Source organism: Suncus etruscus, chromosome 2, assembly GCF_024139225.1.
Source record: "Suncus etruscus isolate mSunEtr1 chromosome 2, mSunEtr1.pri.cur, whole genome shotgun sequence".
NCBI lineage: Eukaryota > Metazoa > Chordata > Mammalia > Eulipotyphla > Soricidae > Suncus > Suncus etruscus.
In genome coordinates this window covers 52,079,652-52,099,285 of record NC_064849.1, presented here as the reverse complement: position 1 = coordinate 52,099,285, position 19,634 = coordinate 52,079,652, and the positions used below count along the sequence as shown (strand labels likewise).

Here is a 19,634-nt window from a genome sequence, read left to right as displayed (position 1 = left end):
AATAATACTTGTAATCAAGGTTTTTATATAAAGATATGAATAAAAAAGAAATCAAGAGGGAAAATACTCAAAAACATAACTTTAGTGCTTTAATATTTGTTTGCACAATTCTGGGGAAATGCATGTTAGAGTTTTGGAAGTTCTCAGATATCCTAGTGAATGTTTCTCAATTGCTATGATATGTTGTTGTGTATCTTATGTAGCAAGTTATTTCAAACTATGTCTGCAAAAAATGTTCTGATCTCTTAGTCCACAGAAGTAGATGAAAAAGTAACTTGGATACTATAGACTATTACTAACAGTGCTCATTATAAGAATGTTTTAGCAAACTTATTTTCAAACTGTATATATCTGTGGAAATGTTCTTGTGAGTTTTGTTTAATGAAGTTTATGAAAAGAAACTCAGATGTTCTAGACTTATATTACAGTGCTCGGTGTAAGAATGTTTAAGAATGTTCTAATTAAGTATATCTGCAGAAAGGTTCTCATGTTTATGTTCAGAGAAGTCTATGAAAAGTGTTGTGAGATGTAAAAAATATATGAAAATAGCTGATTGTTTTGAGAATGATATTTACAGTTTAAAATTTGATGCTATTACAGCCATCTTTTACTGTGCCTATGCAGAATAATCACTTTTGCAAATTCTGATCTGGGGTTCCTGCCTCTAGCAGAGAACACTATAACATGGCTTATGTAGCCTTCAATTTTTTGAACAAAAAGGGGCAGTTGTTGGGTTACACCTTATTTTACCTAAAACAGTTTAACCCTGGTTTCTTTGTATCTGTTTGTTTACATCTTGGTTTTACCCAAAACAAAGATTGTCTTATTTGTAAACCTGGTGGGTTTACTGACCTACTAAGGGGTGATCTCTGTACTCAATAAAAATGGTAGTTCTGGCAGGCAGTGATCTCCATACTAGGTAGAAGACTGCCAGACTACGTGTTTCACCCTCAGCCTGGTCTGGATTATTTCTTGTGTCACCCTGATTCAGACACTTTCACCTGGACTTGGAGATACAGTGCATGGGGTGATTTTACAGTTTCCTTATTTTATTACCAGACAGGGACTATTGAATATAAAATCTTGAATCAAAATGTATTATTTTCTATGTAATGTATGTTCTAATCTAGAATATTGAAACTGCTAGTCTGTCCATATTTATCCCAAGAGAAGGCTGTGGCTGGGAGTTGGTCATAGGTTCCTGGAAAAACGTCATGTTGGAGAGGAGAAGCTGGTTTGTTTTCCAAAGTGACCCAGACTTCCATTTGACATACTTCCTTTTGCTTTATCCATGCTTACTAAGCAATCTGATGATGAATAATTTTTTTTTTCTTTTTTTTTTTTTTTTTTGGTTTTTGGGCCACACCCTGTGACGCTCAGGGGTTACTCCTGGCTATGCGCTCAGAAGTTGCTCCTGGCTTCTTGGGGGACCATATGGGACGCCGGGGGATCGAACCGCGGTCCGTCCTAGGCTAGCGCAGGCAAGGCAGGCACCTTACCTCCAGCGCCACCGCCCGGCCCCGATGATGAATAATTTGAACATTCAGATACTGTTCTGGGGTCAGTTAAATAACATGAAACTTGAACCTGTAGTCATAGTCCAGCAGGTAGGGCACTTGCTTTGCATGTGGCCAACCTGGGTTTGATTGCCAGTATCCCGTATAGTCCCCTGACTACTAGCAGGAAAGATCCTGGAGCACAGAAACAGGAGCAAGTCCTGAGTACTGGATGTGGTCCAAAACAAACAAACAAACAAACAAAAACAACATCATAGAAACAGCCTGATACATTTGGGTTTTTCTCTTAGTCAATGGGACTTGAGCAGTGTTCAACTAGGGCTATTTATTGCCCACTTACATGAGGGCAACCCTGTCTAAGTTCTCTTTATGCCTGGGGAAATTGAGGTCTTCCAGTTTGGCTGATAAAAACAATCACTATAATCTCCCCAGCCCCATGTGATTGCTATTCCCTTCTAATCTCTTTGATAGTTCTTTTCCAAACCTTGCTAGTTTTCTTCCATGCATAGTCTGGTCAGTTCTTAGCTCAATATTGAAACTGTCCCTCAAAAAGTTCTCTCTGTGGGCACCTTCCCTTTTCTTGCTTCTCCATCTTGTGAATCCTGCTCCTCTTGCTTTCCCTAATCTCTCCACTTTTATTCAATCAGAGTTCATTGGACTCTACCTAGATTTCTTTTGCTGGTTGCTAGACCTGGAAACCCCCTGTTAGCTGGGTCCATCCATAGGGCCAATTTCTGAAGCCTATTTACTTTCCATCTCTAATAGTGTCACCTTTCCTTGTCTAATATCCAGTGTCTAAAATGGTTCCATATATTATTTTTATAGTTTTATTTCAAATTGTAAAGTAAAAATGGCTCCTGTTACTCCAGTTGGCCAGAAATAAAAGTCTTGCCCTTCTAAAACTATGAAAAATAGATGTTGGAATAATTTTGGGGGAAAAAAGCAGAAATCAAAGTTCTATTATAAATTAATATTATTGTTTTTCTTTGTTTTACTTATTTATCAGACATAGTAATAAGTGTAAGAATACATTGATGAATAAATAGATTTCATAATCTATAATGTCTCATGAGATTAGTCAGCATTAGGAAGTCATTAAAGAAAAGATGAATAAAAATAGTATTTTAGAACCTGTGATGTTTAAGACTAATCTGGAAATTAGAATGAAGTGTCTCTCACCTGAGGGATCAATATTTTTCTGTATGGTATTTATTTTCTTTTGCTAAGTATAATATTAATTCTAATTCTGTCTTTCTTTGTGAAATAGAAAAGCTCATTTATAGAGTGTCATTAAGTCTTTTTATTTTAATGATAAATCTCATTTCTAAGAGCAAAGTATAGAAAAATCTTAATTGTTTCTTAGGGGCCAGAGCAATAGTGCAGTGGTAGGGTGTTTGCCTTGCATGTGGCTAATCCAGAACGGACCTCAGTTCAATCAGGTGTCCCCAGCCAGGAGCAATTTCTGAGTGTGTAGCCAGGATTAACCCCTGAGTGTCACCCCAAATCCCCCCAATTGTTTCTAATTATAATAATAAGTATAATAACTGAAGTGTTAATATCAGATATATACATTAAATAGGTATATATCAATAATGCAGAACTATAATTATATTTGTAAATACATATAAATATGTGAAGATATATATATATGTAGTTTCCAAATAATTTCTCTAAAACTCTGAAAATACAATAGGACAATGTATGATGTATGTACTTGTTATAATAATATGTTTATACTTAAGATATCCTAAGATAAATAAGTATAAAAATGAATGTTTTCACAAATTGTGTTGAAAAACCAGTGTTATCCATCTGGCAGAAATATACTTTACTTCAAGTTATACTTAAAAAGTCAACGCAGTTACCATATGTCTCAATAATTTAAAGGTAAAATCTACTTGAAACAAGATGTCTGGGACACATGTACCATATCCAGTTGCCCAAATGTTCATCTGTTAACCATTGTTCTGGCAGGGGGCGTTCCATTTTTATTTTTTTTTATGTAGAGACTAACTCAGTTTTGTAAAGCTCAACCTTTTTTTTTTTCCTTCCATTAATGGTTCTTCAACAACGATAAAATTTAATCTTTTAAAAAGTTTAAATTGTCTCAATATATAGTATTAAGAAGACATATCTTAGGAAAAACCTTAGTTGTAACTTGCTTTATTTATACAGTAAAACACTGAACAAATGACTATATTATTTCATGGAAACAAAGTGCCTTTTCCCTTTGAACAGGAACTCTGCACTGTTTGTTTACTTGGGCAATCTTTTATCAAGTGAAGCCATTTCATAATTCAATTCAGCGCTCTTGTGTACTTTGGTGAACTTTTTCCAGATTTTGACTGTGATTCAGATCCTTCTAATGAAATTTGTATTGAAATAATAATAAGAAATCACAAAAACTATGGCAAAAAAAGATGCATTTATAGGGAAAGCATGTTTAAAGCTTTGTTTTTTGAATTCTAGACCTTAATCAAATCCTTTGAATTGCAGTTCTGACATAAACTTAAAACTGCATGCCTTTATATGCGTATATGTATACATACTTATATATGTCTTTTATCATACATTTTAAAAACACAGTCACATTCTTAACTTAGTAATAGTATATAAGTTTACCCTTATTACTTTTCAGGAATATTGAGAATACTAATCAAGGACATGGGAAAAGTTAGAAAGAAAGTCACTCGACCTATCCTCTTTTAGAAAAAGGCACCATTTGGAGAGGCAGTGGTATGGGAAAGAGGAAAATGCCAATCAAGGACAATATGATCAGAACTTTATTTTTACATGGAAGACATATTCAAAGGGAATGACTGGATTTATTATTTTCTCTCCTGGAGGGACTGCCAGGTCTCTATGGTTCTTTCCAGATACCAGATCAGTAAGCAGTACACAAAACTTCTATGCCATTCTGGTTAAAGAGATGGAAATAGGGATAGTAAGAAGTATCAGTTTTGTAAAACTAGAACAGAGAATTTTAGCGTAGAAAATTAGGTGGGAGATGGAAATGGGGATGCAGTTATGAGTTACATGAATGTTACATACAAATATATGTTTTAACTATAATATTTGAACTTAATTGTATTTGAAACTAATTATATTAGTTTTATTCATAACACGGTGTTGTTGCAGGAGAAAGACTTTCTACCTTTTTCTATTCCTATTCTCTCCCACCTTACCACACTAATTATCTATTCATAATTTATACATTTTCTGGAGAAGTTCAAACTATTTTGTGATTTTCATGTTTTTTTAATATATAAAATCTTTATTTAAGCACCATGATTATAAGCATGATTGTACTTGGGTTTCAGTCACAAACAGAATACCTACCTTTCATTGCTTGATTACACTAATTTCTTTCACCATTGTATTTTTTTTGTACAATTTTGTCATGATAAGGGAGTGATGTTTGTATTCTACAAACCAGTATATGAGAGATTTATCATGTATAATAATAATTAAAATTGATATAATTTTTCATTATGTTTTTGAGTTTCATGTTTAATTTATAGTAATATCCTGTAGTTTTTTTAGTGGTACATTTGTCAGTTATAGATACAATTATTGTGATCTATTTCTACTTGGCAGAAATGCTTACCTTTACTGCTCTTTTCGGTGTTTCAGCCAATATAGGTGGCAGGATTCCCTTGTAGAAACCAAATAGCCTATTGGATAGATAGGTTTAACATAAGTAAAAGAATTTAAAATAATGCAATTCTGCCTTTGCTCATAAATAAAGCAACTAATATGAAAGCATTTCCAATGATTCAATTTAGCATTCCAATCATAATCTTTCTGTGTTAAACTTTCAAACTAGAGGGATTATGAAGTCAAAGTATGATGTTTAGAAGAATACGTTCTACTGAGATTAAAATGCCTAAGGTAAGTTGCTGAACAACTATGACTTGCATCTCAAGATGAACTTAAATCTTCTCCCTCTAAGAAATAGACACACACAGTTGTGTGGAAGTTTAGGCTTCCTATATACTGTCCTGCCTTTTCTTTCTGTGGTAGTTACGCTGAATCCATCAGACAAAAGTTTCCTGAGGATAACCCAGTGGGGAAATTCTCAATTTTCATATTATCAATACAATGGAACTAGAGCTTAAGCCCTATCCTGAATCATCATAATTAAAAATATTCTTTCAATGGATAAGGGTCAAGGTTAGGAAGGTTGATTATTGATTCATATATTACTGTTAGAAGAAATATCAGACTCCCTTATTTGCAGGTAACTGCATAGGGCTAGGAATAGCTATTTTCTACCAATGATCAAAGAATCATGCTCACCTACACAAAAATTTTAGAAAAAATTATATACAAATGAGTAACATATGTTTAAGGTTTATAAAAAGTCATTACTAATTTTTATTAGACCTTAAGATTTAAAATAAAAACAGTTTACCCTAGAAATACATATGCATACATATATCAAATCTCATTTATTTTATTTTATTTTTGGGGCCACACCCAGAGATACTCAGTGATTACTCCTGGCTCTGAACTCAGAAATAATTCTTGGTGATGTTCAAGGTACTATATGGGAAATGGGGATCAAACCTAGGTTAGTCAAGGCAAGCAAATGCCCTACTGAATATACTACTGCTTCAGTCCACCTTAGCCTTATTGAAAATCAGAATATATGCCAAAATGCAGACTATTTTTAATTATTGTCTATTTTATATTATTGATTATTTTAAATTATTATGATAATTTGTTTTTCAGATAAGCCCATAAGTAGTTTCAGGTAAGGATTGGACTTGGTGTCCTTATTTAAAGTTATACATTTAAGTTGGGACTGAGGTTTTTTTGATAGGACTCATTGAGTTTCCCTTAAATTGAGTTCTGTTTCTTTTTCTTTAAACTTTATTTATTTAAAAATAATGATATTGTTATTTAAGCACTATGGTTACAAACATGTTTTAATTGGGTTTCAGTCATAAAAAGTACACCCCCCTTCACCAGTGCAACCTTCCCACCACCAATGTCCCCCATCTCCCTCCTTCACTACCCCCTGTCTGTCTTTGAGACAGGCTTTCTATTTCTCTCACTCACTACCATTGTCATGATGATTGTTTCTGTAGTTATTTCTCTGTCTGCACTCACCAATCTTTGTGGTAAGCTTCATATCATAGGCTGGTCCTTCATCCCTCATCTCTATTGTCTCTGGGTATTATTACTATAATATCTTTTATTTTTCTTAAATCCCACAAATGAGTAAGACTATTCTGTGTCTATCTCTCTCCCTCTGACTCATTTCATTCAGGATAATAGTTTCAATGTCCATTCAGGTATCAGAAAATTTCATGACTTCATTTTTCTGATGGCTGCACAGTACTCCGTTGTGTATATGTACCACAGCTTCTATATTCACTCATCTGTTGTCAGGCAGTAAATGAGAGTTCCTTTTCCCCCACATCTTCCCAGCACTGATTGTTCTTGTTCTTTGTGATGTGTGCCAGTCTTTGTGGCATTGGGTTTTGTTTCTAGCTTTTGTACATGAAAGATAGTTGTGGGGCCAGAGAGATAGCATGAAGGTAAAGCATTTGCCTTGCATGCAGAAGGTCGGTGGTTCAAATTCTGGCATCCCATATGGTCCCCTGAGCCTGCCAGGAGTGACTTCTGAGCATAGAGCCAGGAGTAACCCCTGAGCATGGGCGGGTATGACCCCCCCCAACAAAAAACAAAAAACAAACAACAAAAAAAAAGATAGTTAGTTGTGCTACCTAACTCAACTTGATCACATCTTGCTTTTTCCTTGTTTATACAGTCCCTTACAGTGAGAGTAGCAGTGAAATTGCTTTATATTTTCTCAACTGTTTATCCTTGATGTCTGGGTATGTTTAAGTATCCTTACAAACTCACCCCAACTCCTGCTCGTGCTCTCTCTCTCTCTCTCTCTCTCTCTCTTACACACACATACTTTCTCTCTCTCTCTCTCTCTCTCTCTCTCTCTCTCTCAAATACAAGCATACACAGAAAACAGACTTATGTTATCTTTTGTGGGTGGTGAGCTACACTAGGCAATACTCAAGGGTTATTCCTGGTTCTACACTCAGAAATTATTCCTGACAGTACTTAGAGAACCATATGGGCTGTCGGACATTGAACCTGGGTCAGCCTTGTGCAAGACAAACACTTACCTGCTGTACCATTGCTAATCTCTGGGTCCACATGTTACTAGGGTAGTAAAGAGGAATGAAGTGTGGAATCAATTTGTCCATAATATGGACTTACTCTGCCCCCATTTTTGAATTAATAGCTAATACTATCACTATGAAGAAGAGGTAAAGTACACACATAATTGAGCCACTATGGGATTTGATCAATTTCTTCTACCTTGAAGAATGGAAGAAATTTCTCCTTCGAGTCCACTCTCACCTGCCTGAAGTTCTCACATCAATATTGATTTCTTCTAGACACATAAAATTTAAATGCCGGTAATCTTTCTCATTAAAATTCAATGATAATAATTGATAAACTTATTCTTACATAATTTCAGCTTGAAAGTAATTAAAATAGATTCAAACTTCTCAAAAGATAAGTTGTAATTTTCCTGAAAAAATTTCTCTATATGTAATAAAATATTATTATTCCTGTACTGTATGACATATTCCTTCCATTTCTGAAAGGTTATGCCTATTCTTGGTGGCAGGGGTTTCAGAGTGGTGATTTAAGAAGAACCAGTTAAGTAGGTATAAATTTAGAAAAGGTTAGTAGAAGCATTTGAAATCCATATAATAAAAAAAAGAGTTTCAAAAAGAATAGTTGCTCATACTGGAGAAGAAAAATCATAGAGAGAAACAAGAACATAATGAAGTCATATAAGGTAATGTAGGAAAGAGGGTCAAACTTTTCTGTTTCAAAGGGCTAAGTAGAAGCAATAAAAAACATTAGGCGATTAAAACAAGAAAATAGTTCTAGTATAGTCAGAATGATCTAGAGCTAGAATAGGCTTTTCTGAAGAATGACGCCCTCTTTACAGTTTGTGAGCAAGCTATTTGGTTGTCCACTTGTCATGGATGTCAAACATGGGCTGTAGTAAAAAAAAAAAAAAGAATAGAATAGATGGTCTCAATTTTGGTCTAGTTCAACTTCAGATATTTTGTTCTATGAAAAAGAACAAGGAATCGCTGGAAAATGCTTTTCTAAAGACAAATTCTGTCTTTACTTCAAACATTTGCCCAAAGTAGAGCATTGCTGCTCTGGAGATCAGGAGTCTTATAAATAACACAGAAGGTCTTTATTTCAAAAATGATGGAAGAAATATTAAAAAGAGGTGTAATGCGGGAGGAAAGAGAGGCAGCTGTGCACACCATAAGGATTTAATATGAAAAGAACTGGGAGGTCCAGAGCCCTCTGCTTCATGTTGGGGATGCTTCCTTGAAGTACCCCTTCCTTCTATATTCTCTACTCGATATTTTTATGGGCAGTTACCCCCCCCTTCAGTCATTCTACTATCTAGAATTTCTAATAATGAAGGAACAGTTCTAATGGAAACAAACACAGACTTGTGTAATCTTTGTTGATAAATGTAAAGTTAGGATTATCGACTTGCATTGCTTGTACTGTATATCCATGCATAAAGGAACATATGTAGGACAGTTAGATCTTGGTGCCTCTTTTGGAGAGTCTCCCTGCAGGAACCAATCTAGCAATACAAGATCTAAGATACTGCCTGTGGCAGCAATTAATTGAGCAATTTACCATTGGATCCAAATAATATTCTGTATTTTTGTCCCTATGAATCAGAATCCAAGCTAGACCTAATTGAGATTCTCATCAGTATTTTGAAATTGGGAATGAAAAAGCAATCTTCCTCTTTGTGGTTGAAGTTTTAAGACAAAAGATGGATATTTATAGCAGTCACTATTGCTGTCATTTAGAGAATCTCATTGTGCAATGATTAAAAACAACAACAATAACAACAACAACAAAAGACACACACAAAAAAAAACAAAAAACAGAAACCCACCATGCAAGGGTATGTAGAAGCAAGATAGAGAGAAAATTACAAGTAATTAAAGTGTGGCCTGCCTTCCAGGATTTCTTTATGCATAACTACATTCTGACGCTTCTTGGGATATTGCTGTTACCTTTATTAGTGATCCTTTGAGATACCAATAACATTTATAATAAATCCTTTGTATTAAAACTTAAATCAGTTTGTGTTGAGTTTATTACTGAACCCAAATGTTCTGAATCCTAAAGCAAGCTCCCTGACTCCTACACTCATAGTGCCCTTATACAGGACCTACAGGCCAGGCCCTCCACCATGAGGCATCTTCATGAGAGAAGATAGTCCAGTCAGAGGAGCCAAGAGGCAAAATTGTGTCAAGAGGATGCAGGCAAGTGTTCATGCTGAAGAACTTCGATTACTTAATTAGCTAAAAACCAAAAATGTTCCAAATTATAGTATGATATATACTTGATTACACTAAAAGATACAATGCCTTGGAAAGGAGGTACAAGTTTCTTTTCTGCCAAAGAATTGATGTTTGTACCTGCATGCACAATTAATTCTGTCAAATTTTCTGCCTTCATTTCAGTTTTGCCTTTAAATACAGAATACATTGCTTACCAGTACAATAAACATGAAAGTGATATCCATAACAACATGCTCCATCCTGCTTACTCAAGAAGCCAAGTGACAAATTTGGATACTCCCCATATGCTTAGAAAGTGAGATTCTAAAATTTTTGGTGCATTGATGGCAGTTTTCCCTAAGAATATAGGAAAGTCATCATTCTGATATGAAGTTCTGATCCACATCAAGCTAATGGGAACAATATTTGGAAGAGATACAAGAACCAATGCCAGACTGCCAATATAACTGAAGTATAAATAACTGAAACCCAAACACAATCATGTATGTAATCAAGGTGTTTAAATAAAATATATATAAAAAATGAAAAAAAAAGTGGGGGGGGGGTACCAGCTAAAGGAAAGCCTCCTGTTCCATAGAAATATGGAGAAAGACCATGCAGCTATCACTTCTCTCTGAATTGGAATGCTTAAAAGAAAGAAAACCTTCATTTGTCTATCAAGCCATTTCCAGTGGAAAAGGAGAGAGTTGACTATTTAAGTACATGAACAAAGTCCTAAAAAATGAAGTGATAAAAAAATTATGTGGTAGCCTTCACAATTTGTTTCTCAATTTTGTGGCAAGTGGCAAGCTTGATTTTGAACTATACTGTGTACAATAATGTTAACCTGAATGTCAACTTTCATTAATATTATTATAAGTAAAAGCTGTTGAATTTGTTAAATGCTTACAATCTACTAGCTATTCTGTAAAGAATACATTGGAAGTATGTACACATTTTGACATCATCAACAGTCCTTCACTTTGTGGATGAGATCTTTTTTCACACCATGGCCAAAGAAGGCAGCAAGTCAAATCAAAGTCCATCATCTTACAACTTGGTTAAACTGGTCTTCTGTTGTTGTTTTTTCTCTTGAAATTAAACTTATTTTGTAAACACTTTGTAAAAATTATTTTGACTGCAAAAAATTGCGTCATTTCTTATTTTAGGAGGAAGAGGCAATTAAAATCAAGGTTTCAAATCTCACTTCCATTCAATCTTGTTTTTATAGTAACAGAATATCGGACTGATATCAATAGTAGATCTGGGTTTAGGTAAGTAAGATAATTTATGTTTGAAAGCTTTTGGATTGTATATTAAACAGTTTCTAGTTAGAACATAATGAGAAAAAAATATATACCCTAGCATAAAATAAATTTTCTACTAGAATAAACTTTTGTCCTTAGAAAGAACACTGGAATAATTGTGTCAGTGTGGAAGAAAGATAAGGCATATTTCAATTATAGGATAAAACTGAAATTTTAAAACTAAATATTAAAATAAGCCCCTTGTTAAAAATAAGTGGAATCACTATTGGATATTGGCCAAACAAAAGCCACCCAAACCCTCTGTCCCTCAAGGTATGGTACAGATATGCTCAATGGGGTGAATTTTACTCCAGTCCAATAGGAAAGAGGAATTGTACAAGCTATTTGTAATGGCACCTTTCCCTACTAGCAAGTACAGTATTTTCCAGCATATAAGACGATTTTTAAAACAAAAAAAAAGTCAACCGAAAATCAGGGGTCATTTTATACGCTGAGTATATCCCGAAAAATGTTTCAATTTGCCGCTAAACGAAAATTGTCTGAATATTGCCACAAAACGAATTTTCCAACTCGATTCTGCACCAATCACTGCAAGGCTGCTCTGACCGCTTCTCTAACTCAGCCAATCCAAGCAGGCTTTTTATGCATGCAAATTAGACAATGTTGAATCCGAATCTACACTGTAAAACGCCTGCTCAGATTGGCCAGAGTCAGAGAGGAAGTCTATTACAGTATAACCTTTGATCCTTTGCTTGTTGTGATTGGCTCACTGTGGTACATGAGCACAGGAACACATGCAGCACATGCACGTTCTGTCTGATACAGATAATATATAGGCCTAAACCTATGCTTTAACTGCAAAATTAGGGGGCCGTCTTATACGCCCAGTCGTCTTATACGCCGACAAATATGGTAGATTAGGCATGGGTATGACCTAAATCTAGTCCATGAATCTTCAGAGATAAGTATGTCAGAAAGTCTTGAGTTTCTACTCTAAGGAAAAGAAGAAAATTACTATAAAGTCCTTTCAATGTTCAAGTAACCGCATGAGAAATCTCATTAAGCTGAGGCTGGACAGAAGTTAACTCATCCTGGCAGTATACTTTCCCATTTTTGGTTATGTAAAATTAAAAAGTAATCCTTATCATTTAAGCTTCTTCCAGTTATGTCTTTGGTCATCTGTCCACCATTTTGATCTAAATAGTTTTTAAAATTCCTGTTTTTAAAAAAGTTTTGAATTGTCTTAAAGACTTAAATCATAATAGTTGTTACGTTTAAGCAAAAACATTTAGGATGAGACTGAGAACCATTAAAATAGTTTTTTGATTGCTTCTTTCAGAAGTCCATCACACACCCAAACCTTACTCTATTGGTATGATTGTCTGTGAGTGAATCCAGTGTCACAGATGGACCCACAAAGCAGCTCCTAAACAAATAGGAGTATTAGGTACATGGTTTCAAAGTCATGATGGATCTTATAATAATGGGAGTTATTGTTCACAAACACAAGTAGACACAGAGCACTACAATATTGGGCCACATTTGTTTTTAATTGTATAATCAAAACAGGCCTTGTATTACTTATGTACATCTATAAAATGAAGATCAAAACTACACTGCACGTGTTCTTCTTGAAGACACAGCTCACACATAGCTTATTTGAAATGCAGATGTGTGCCAAACTCCAAGAAATGATTTTATCCTTTATTTCCCCCACCCCCATTTTTAAAGTGTGAAGTTATTTAACATATTGGTGGCTTCAAGGTCACAGACCAACCAATAAAAAGATGTTGACTGTATAGTGCGAAGAAATGTAGAATTTCTTGTGAGTTCCAGCTTGTATCCTGTCTTGGTGGTTCACTTATAGCAAATCATACCTCAGAGAAGTAGGCTGCTGTCTCTCATTTTAAGATAGAATTTTAAATTTGAAGTACAAACTTTGGATACCCAAAGGTACCAGATTTTTAATTGTCTCATCATTTTGTTCCTGAAAACATCTTTAGTCTTCTGAATAGGTGAAGAATAAAGCTACTTGCTTTAAATCAACTACTATAATCTAAGCACTATAAGTAATGGGTAAATAGTAAATAATGGATAAAAATTGGTATACAGGACAGGGCTCAATATTTCAACATTAGACTCAGGTCAAGAGGCTAAGAAAGAGTAGAACAATTGCAATGCTCTTTTTCTGTGTTGTTTTTGCTATTATTTTTATAATTTAAAATGTAGAAAATGTTCAGACATCACTTGTACCAAGAAATTGGATTAGTTCCCCTGATAGTAAGCTGGTTTGATGTTAGGTGTTAGGTGTAACAACCTGTAATATTTTCTTTTTTTCAGCCTTCAAAGCAAAAGGAAAATAGTGTGGCTGCTGCTCAACTGACATTTAGAGTCAATTTCTATTGCCTTTCAGAAAGGTCATAAAACTCAATTGATGACCGAGAAAAACAAATGCAAATGCAAAATAACCACTCTGATCATATCTTGTCCAGGATAGTTAAAGACAAATGTGGTGCTGTTGCTACAGATATGAAGGCTTTCTCTGGTCATTGAAGAGGAAAAGCTTTGATTCAGACTATGGGCCCAGTGGCCAACACTGAATACCAAGAAATAAGTTGCACCTTGTCTGATTCTTTAAAGACCAGTTAAAGAAACGATTTCTATAATAAGAGGCCATTTGGGGGGGGGGGTTGATTACATCTGGTCGTTCTCAGCACTTCTGCCTCTGTGCTCAGGAATTACTCTTTACAGGGCCCAGGGGACCACAAAAGATGCTGGGGATCAAATTCAGGTTGGCAATGTGCAAAGGAAGCACCCAAACCTGCCCTACTATCTCCCCAGCCTCAGAGAAACCGAATTTTAAAGCCACCTGTAGTACGCTTCCATGTAGCATGAAAAAGATTTTCACCCGAAGTCTACATCTTTGCCTGCTTTGCCCCAAATCTGGCATTTGCCAAGCTTTCAGAAAAGCAGAAAGACTCGCCAGTGAAGCATAAAATAGGAGCTACAGAGAAACGACAACAGATCCTCAGTTGGGGAAATTAGAAAGCATTAACACATCGTTGTACCTAACAAAGCACAATTACTACATTTTATTTTGTTCCAATGTCAGGACCTAAATGAACATCACCATTCAGTTTTGTTCTGGGCAATGATCCAAGCTCATCTTTGGTACAGTTGATTTTGAAGTCTTCCAGTCAATCATATCTTCACACTTTGTTCTTCTTTCAGGCTTCAGGCATCCTCCTGATTTCCATTCTTGTTTGGAAGCGTTGAGTCATCTGTTCTGGCAACATGATCAACCCAAATCAGTCATTTTCTCCAAATTATATTGAAATAGTGATCTTGCTAGCGTGGTGTTTTCTTCCTTTTTCTTTCTTTCACATAATTTCCCCTTTAAGGATCTCTTAATATAAAGCTGATTGAAGGCATACAATATCCTCTTTCTTCTACTGTTGTCAAATCCAAGTTTCTTACCCACATGCTGAAGTTCTGTAATTAAAATAATGAGGGCTGCTTTCAGCCCTGCTTTAGGAGTGCAGAGCTTCTATTGCCCAAGCTCCCAGGGAGGGTTGGTACCCCAGGGCACAATTCTGGCCTTGAGACTACACCTTTAGGGTATTATTTTGACATTACTTATACTCACAAATCCTAGCAGTTCACAGAATCCAAATAGAAGTGTGGGATTCGTAGCTCTGTTATTTGAATTACTTAAAGTCTGCAAAATTTGAATTATTATTTTATTATTATATAAATTGAATTATATAAGTTATGTAAATTGAATATATAAATTATTATATAAATTGAATTATTTGAATTACTTAAAATCTGCAAAATTTCACCCATCTTGGGACCATTTTAATTTAAGTAAAGGAGCCAGGGAAAATTAGGTATCACTTGAAGAAAATAAAACAATACTTTAAAAGTGACTCAGTGGCGCCAGAGAGGTAGCATGGAGGTAAGACATTTGCCTTGTATGCAGAAGGATGGTGGTTTGAATCCCAGCATCCCATATGGTCCCCTGAGCCTGCCAGGAGCGATTTCTGAGTGTAGAGCTAGGAGTAACCCCTGAGCACTGCCAGGTGTGACCCAAAAAACAAAACAAAAAAAAGTGACTCGGTTTCTTTTTTTCAAGTGAGAATGAACTACAAGGGAGTTCAACAGAGTCAGTTTCAGCTAACATTCTAAAAATATTAAAAGTTTTTTCTGTTTCAATGCCTATCAAGTCTACTGTACAAAAGTATAGTTATTATTTTTCAGTACAGAGAATTAATTGAATTGAGTTTTGTCATATGTTTTTGGTAACATTTGTTACCCCCAAACCATACCACTTTTATTATATGCTGTAAGGAAGTTTTTTTTTTTATTTTTCTGAACTCATATTTTTATTTGAACTTCTTCCATCATGATTTTACTGTAATAATTAACTTTGTTGATGTTCTAAAAGAAACTACAACTTTGTTTTCTAAGATACAAAAAAAATTAGTTTAGCTGTCAGTATCACTTAGGAAATAGGTAGATGGCTCCATTTGCTGGAAAGTTGGCATCATGCTCCATGCATTAAATATGCTACACAGCTCAGTCTAAGGAAGGCATTAGTGTGATATAAGAACCAGAACTCAGATGGAAAATGTGAAGAAAAAAAAAAAAAAGCAAAAAGGATATTTGAGAAGCAGCTATAGGGATAAATAATATGGATAGAATGTGGTATTAAATTGATCCATAAATCTAGAAGAAAAGAGACTTATTTAGGACTTATAAGTGTATTAATTTTCAAGAACAGATTGTCTTTCATATAATAATAACCAATTTCCATTTGGAAATAAGACTTATGTAAGGCAGTCTTTTATACATGTGGATGGTAACTCTGAGGAAACAAAATAAAAGAAAAACAAAAACAAAGCTAAAAAACCTAAAAATAATTCTATTTCTTTCTTGGACAGGGTCTACAATGAGGAAAAAGACCTAGTGGCAAAGTCAAAAAAAGTCCTTAACCAGTCAACTCTTAGAAAAAAACTCTGCTGGAAAATTTCTTGCTCCATTCTAGACACTCTGATCTTCTCACTAGAGATCCTCTGCTTCTAATGTCTATTCTTCCTACTTAAGAGATAGAGATAATTCATTTATTTATACCATGTTAGACACCTTTTATTAGGGTCTAATGTTGTTAGAGCAGTCCCATTGTGTCCAAATCATTTTAGCTAAATTACTTCCTCTGAAATTGTAGACAATACCTTGATATTGGGCTTGCCTGAATGGCTTGACCAAATTGTTGACCTTCCTATTATACTAAGCGCTTATAACACATAATTTAATTATATTATATGGAATATACCTTTGTTCAAATAGTAAATCATTTACTCTAATGTCTCTATACAGTATACATGTATGTAGTTCCATATACATGGGTATTACTTCTTATCCATATAAAGAGCTGGAATATTTTGAATATTTTAGTGGAATTGATACATACTATTCACATATTGTCATATATATTCCAGGTTCTGAATTGCTTAACAATGGTCACTCCTATTTTTTTTCTTGCTACCCTCTGGCACTTAACATAAATTCCATACTACTTGTGAGTAAAGGCAATATGATATAGTGATCAGGAGGGCATACTCTGGAACTACACCCCTTTAGTTTAAATTCTAGCTCAACCATGTGTTAGTTATTTACTCAGCAGGAAAATCCATTGGCATAAAAGGTGAGCAAATTAATTCTAAAATATTACTGCCAGAATAGAGATTTCTTTTATGCTCCTTCTCTCTACAAGAGCTTATGAAAAGAAGTTAGTACATTGCTAATAAGTAGTCTAATTTAATAGTTTGACCAAGCTGCAAGATTATATCTGGACACAGCTGGGGCAGAAATCCTCAGAATTCAGAGCTGTCTGTTCTTCAGAAATAGGACCTTACCTAAGTGTGTGACCCAGAGCCTTAGGAATTCACACCCTGTTATAGAATTCTGCTACAACCAATTAATTCACTTTTGAAGCCAAAGATGTGCATTAAATGCTCTGAAAAGTCTACCCCCAAAGTATGTTACACTTGGAAATGCATTAATTCCTTATGGCTGCTGCTTATTACAGTAGGTTCCAAACTTGATTTCTTGAGGTTCCCTCTAGTGGTCCCAGAATTAAATGCAACTCAACAATTGTCTAATTCTACCAAAGAATTAAACCCCAAACCATGTATTTTCTAGGTTATAAATTGCAGTCTGATTTATCATACCCCAATTCATAAAATTAAGTTATAAAAACAACATTACAAAATATTAGACTTTTAATAAAATTTAGACAGTTTAAAGAAATGTTTGAAGCAAGAATATCAAACCTGGCTCTTAATACTTTACAGTTATACAAAAATTGTATTATTCAAATTTGTGCATGGTGTAGATACCATTCTTTTTATAAGAATGTAAAGATTCATAGAACTAAATTATTTACTAGTCAAACAACTGATAAGTGGCAAAGATGGGACATGAACACAAGTCTTGACTCCAAAACTTCTGTCTCTTGAACACTATTTGATTCCTGTGCTCTTAGGGAAGGATTAGAGCAGGGGGTCTCAAACTCGTGGCCCGCGGGCCGTTTGCGGCCCTCCGTACAACATTTTGTGGCCTGCGGCCGGCCTTCAAATATCGCAGTATTCGCGATTATTCGCTTACCGAATAATCGCAATAAAAATTAGTAAGAAAAAATCGCATTAAACATTCGCATACCCCGAGCAGTTCCATTGCAATATCATTCTACTAGTGCTCCTTATATGACTGTACCTCTAGTACCTTGTCCTAGGTTCCATTTGATTTTTGGGAAGGGCTAAAGTAGTTTAGTTGAATGAATCAATAGTTGAACCGAATAGATAGTCTCTTATCATTCACAGTTCTCTGAGGTTTCCTTTAATTGACTAAAACATGGGTTCAATGGGTAGTGACAGGATTTTATGGATTTAAAAAATCAAAATATACATGCACTTTATGAACTTCTGTCCCCACATAGTCTTCCATATCACTCTGAAAGTTTTTTTTCCAATAGCATAATAGTTTCTGTAATACTAATTATACATGAGTAACTAAGAGCAATATCCTCTTACCCTATTCCTTTCATCAATGTCCTATAAATGCTACAAGTTCACTAATCTAAACAGAATTTAAGGTATTTGAAAATGTCTATTTATTTATTTATGTTCAGGGTTGATAATTAAACTCAGGTCTTTATATGTGCAAGGCAAATGCTCTACCACTAAGTCATATTCTTGATGCCTTAGCTATATGAAAAACAATGGCAAAAACAATTCAAAGGGCTTATTTTCAATATTGTCTTTCTCTTGCTGGTAATCCCATCCAGTACCATGTCATTAATGTTCATTCATATGTCAAATATTTCTATAAAATCCGATAACCTACTCCATCTTCTTTTGGAAGTCTAACTGGCGTGTCACAATTAACACATTCAAAATGAACTCCATATTCACATGAGTGAGTTCCAGTCACTCAGACCAGAAACTTTTTATTTTAGTTGAAACTTTCTGAGAAATATGTGAGAGGAGAAAAAGAGGGGAAATGTCTTTAAGAAAAAACACAGGCAGAAAAAAATTAGAGATAAGCAAGGGAGATACATGTTCAAAGAAAAACATGGGCTTGAAGAGCAAGACCAGACCAGAAACTTTAAACGTGTACAGTGTTCTCTCTTGTATTCATCTCTAGTACACTGCTCCAAACCCAAATAATGTCTCATTAGAATCATGATGATAGTCTGCTAAACTAATTTCTCTATTCTCTTCTGACAGTAGTGAGAGTATAGTGCTATTCAAATAAAAGGTGAATTCTATTGCTCCTCTACTCCCAACTTTATGTAGTTTTGGTTTGTTTGTTTTTGTTTTGGATCCATACTTGATGATGCTCAAGGATTACTTTTGGCTCTGTGCTCAGGGATAACTCCAGTGGTGCTTGGGGAACTGTATATGATGATGGGGATCAGATGCAGTTCAGCTGTGTGCAAGGCAAATATCCTAGTCACTGTACTATTGCTATAGTCCACCTTCCAGTATTTTTCTTTCTCCCTTAGAAGCAAAACCAAAGATTCTTTAAAGACTCCAGGAAATCTCCTAACATATGCAATCTTATGTCAATCTCTTCCTCTTCTTCATCTATTATTCTTAGTTCTTTTCTTGCCAGCCCTATTGACCTTTTCCCATTGGATGAGGAACATTGTAATCCCAGTGACTTTAAATTTGCTGCATCTTGACTGACATTTTCTTTCCCACATCTCCGTGAATCACTACCTTCCTTCAGACTCTATGCCAATGTTACCTTCCTGGTTGGACTTAATCTCTTTTCTCTATTTAAAATTACAATATCCTCACCTGAATGCTACCTAGTCTTTATGCTTACATTATTGTTCATTATAGATCATATTCCATTCAAACATGATTTAGATTTTCTGATTTTTTTCTTCATTACCTGTTGTTCCC

The 19,634-nt window shown here is 34.9% G+C and overlaps 1 protein-coding gene across 1 annotated transcript in view; it reads right to left on the bottom strand.

The window, feature by feature from the left end:
- SLC25A21 (solute carrier family 25 member 21) overlaps positions 1-19,634 on the bottom strand; it is a 238,160-nt gene that overhangs the window by 55,297 nt on the left and 163,229 nt on the right. The window contains exon 3 of the mRNA XM_049766821.1: positions 5,125-5,191. Coding sequence (XP_049622778.1) covers positions 5,125-5,191 — 67 coding nt within the window. The remainder of the gene's footprint in view (positions 1-5,124; positions 5,192-19,634) is intronic.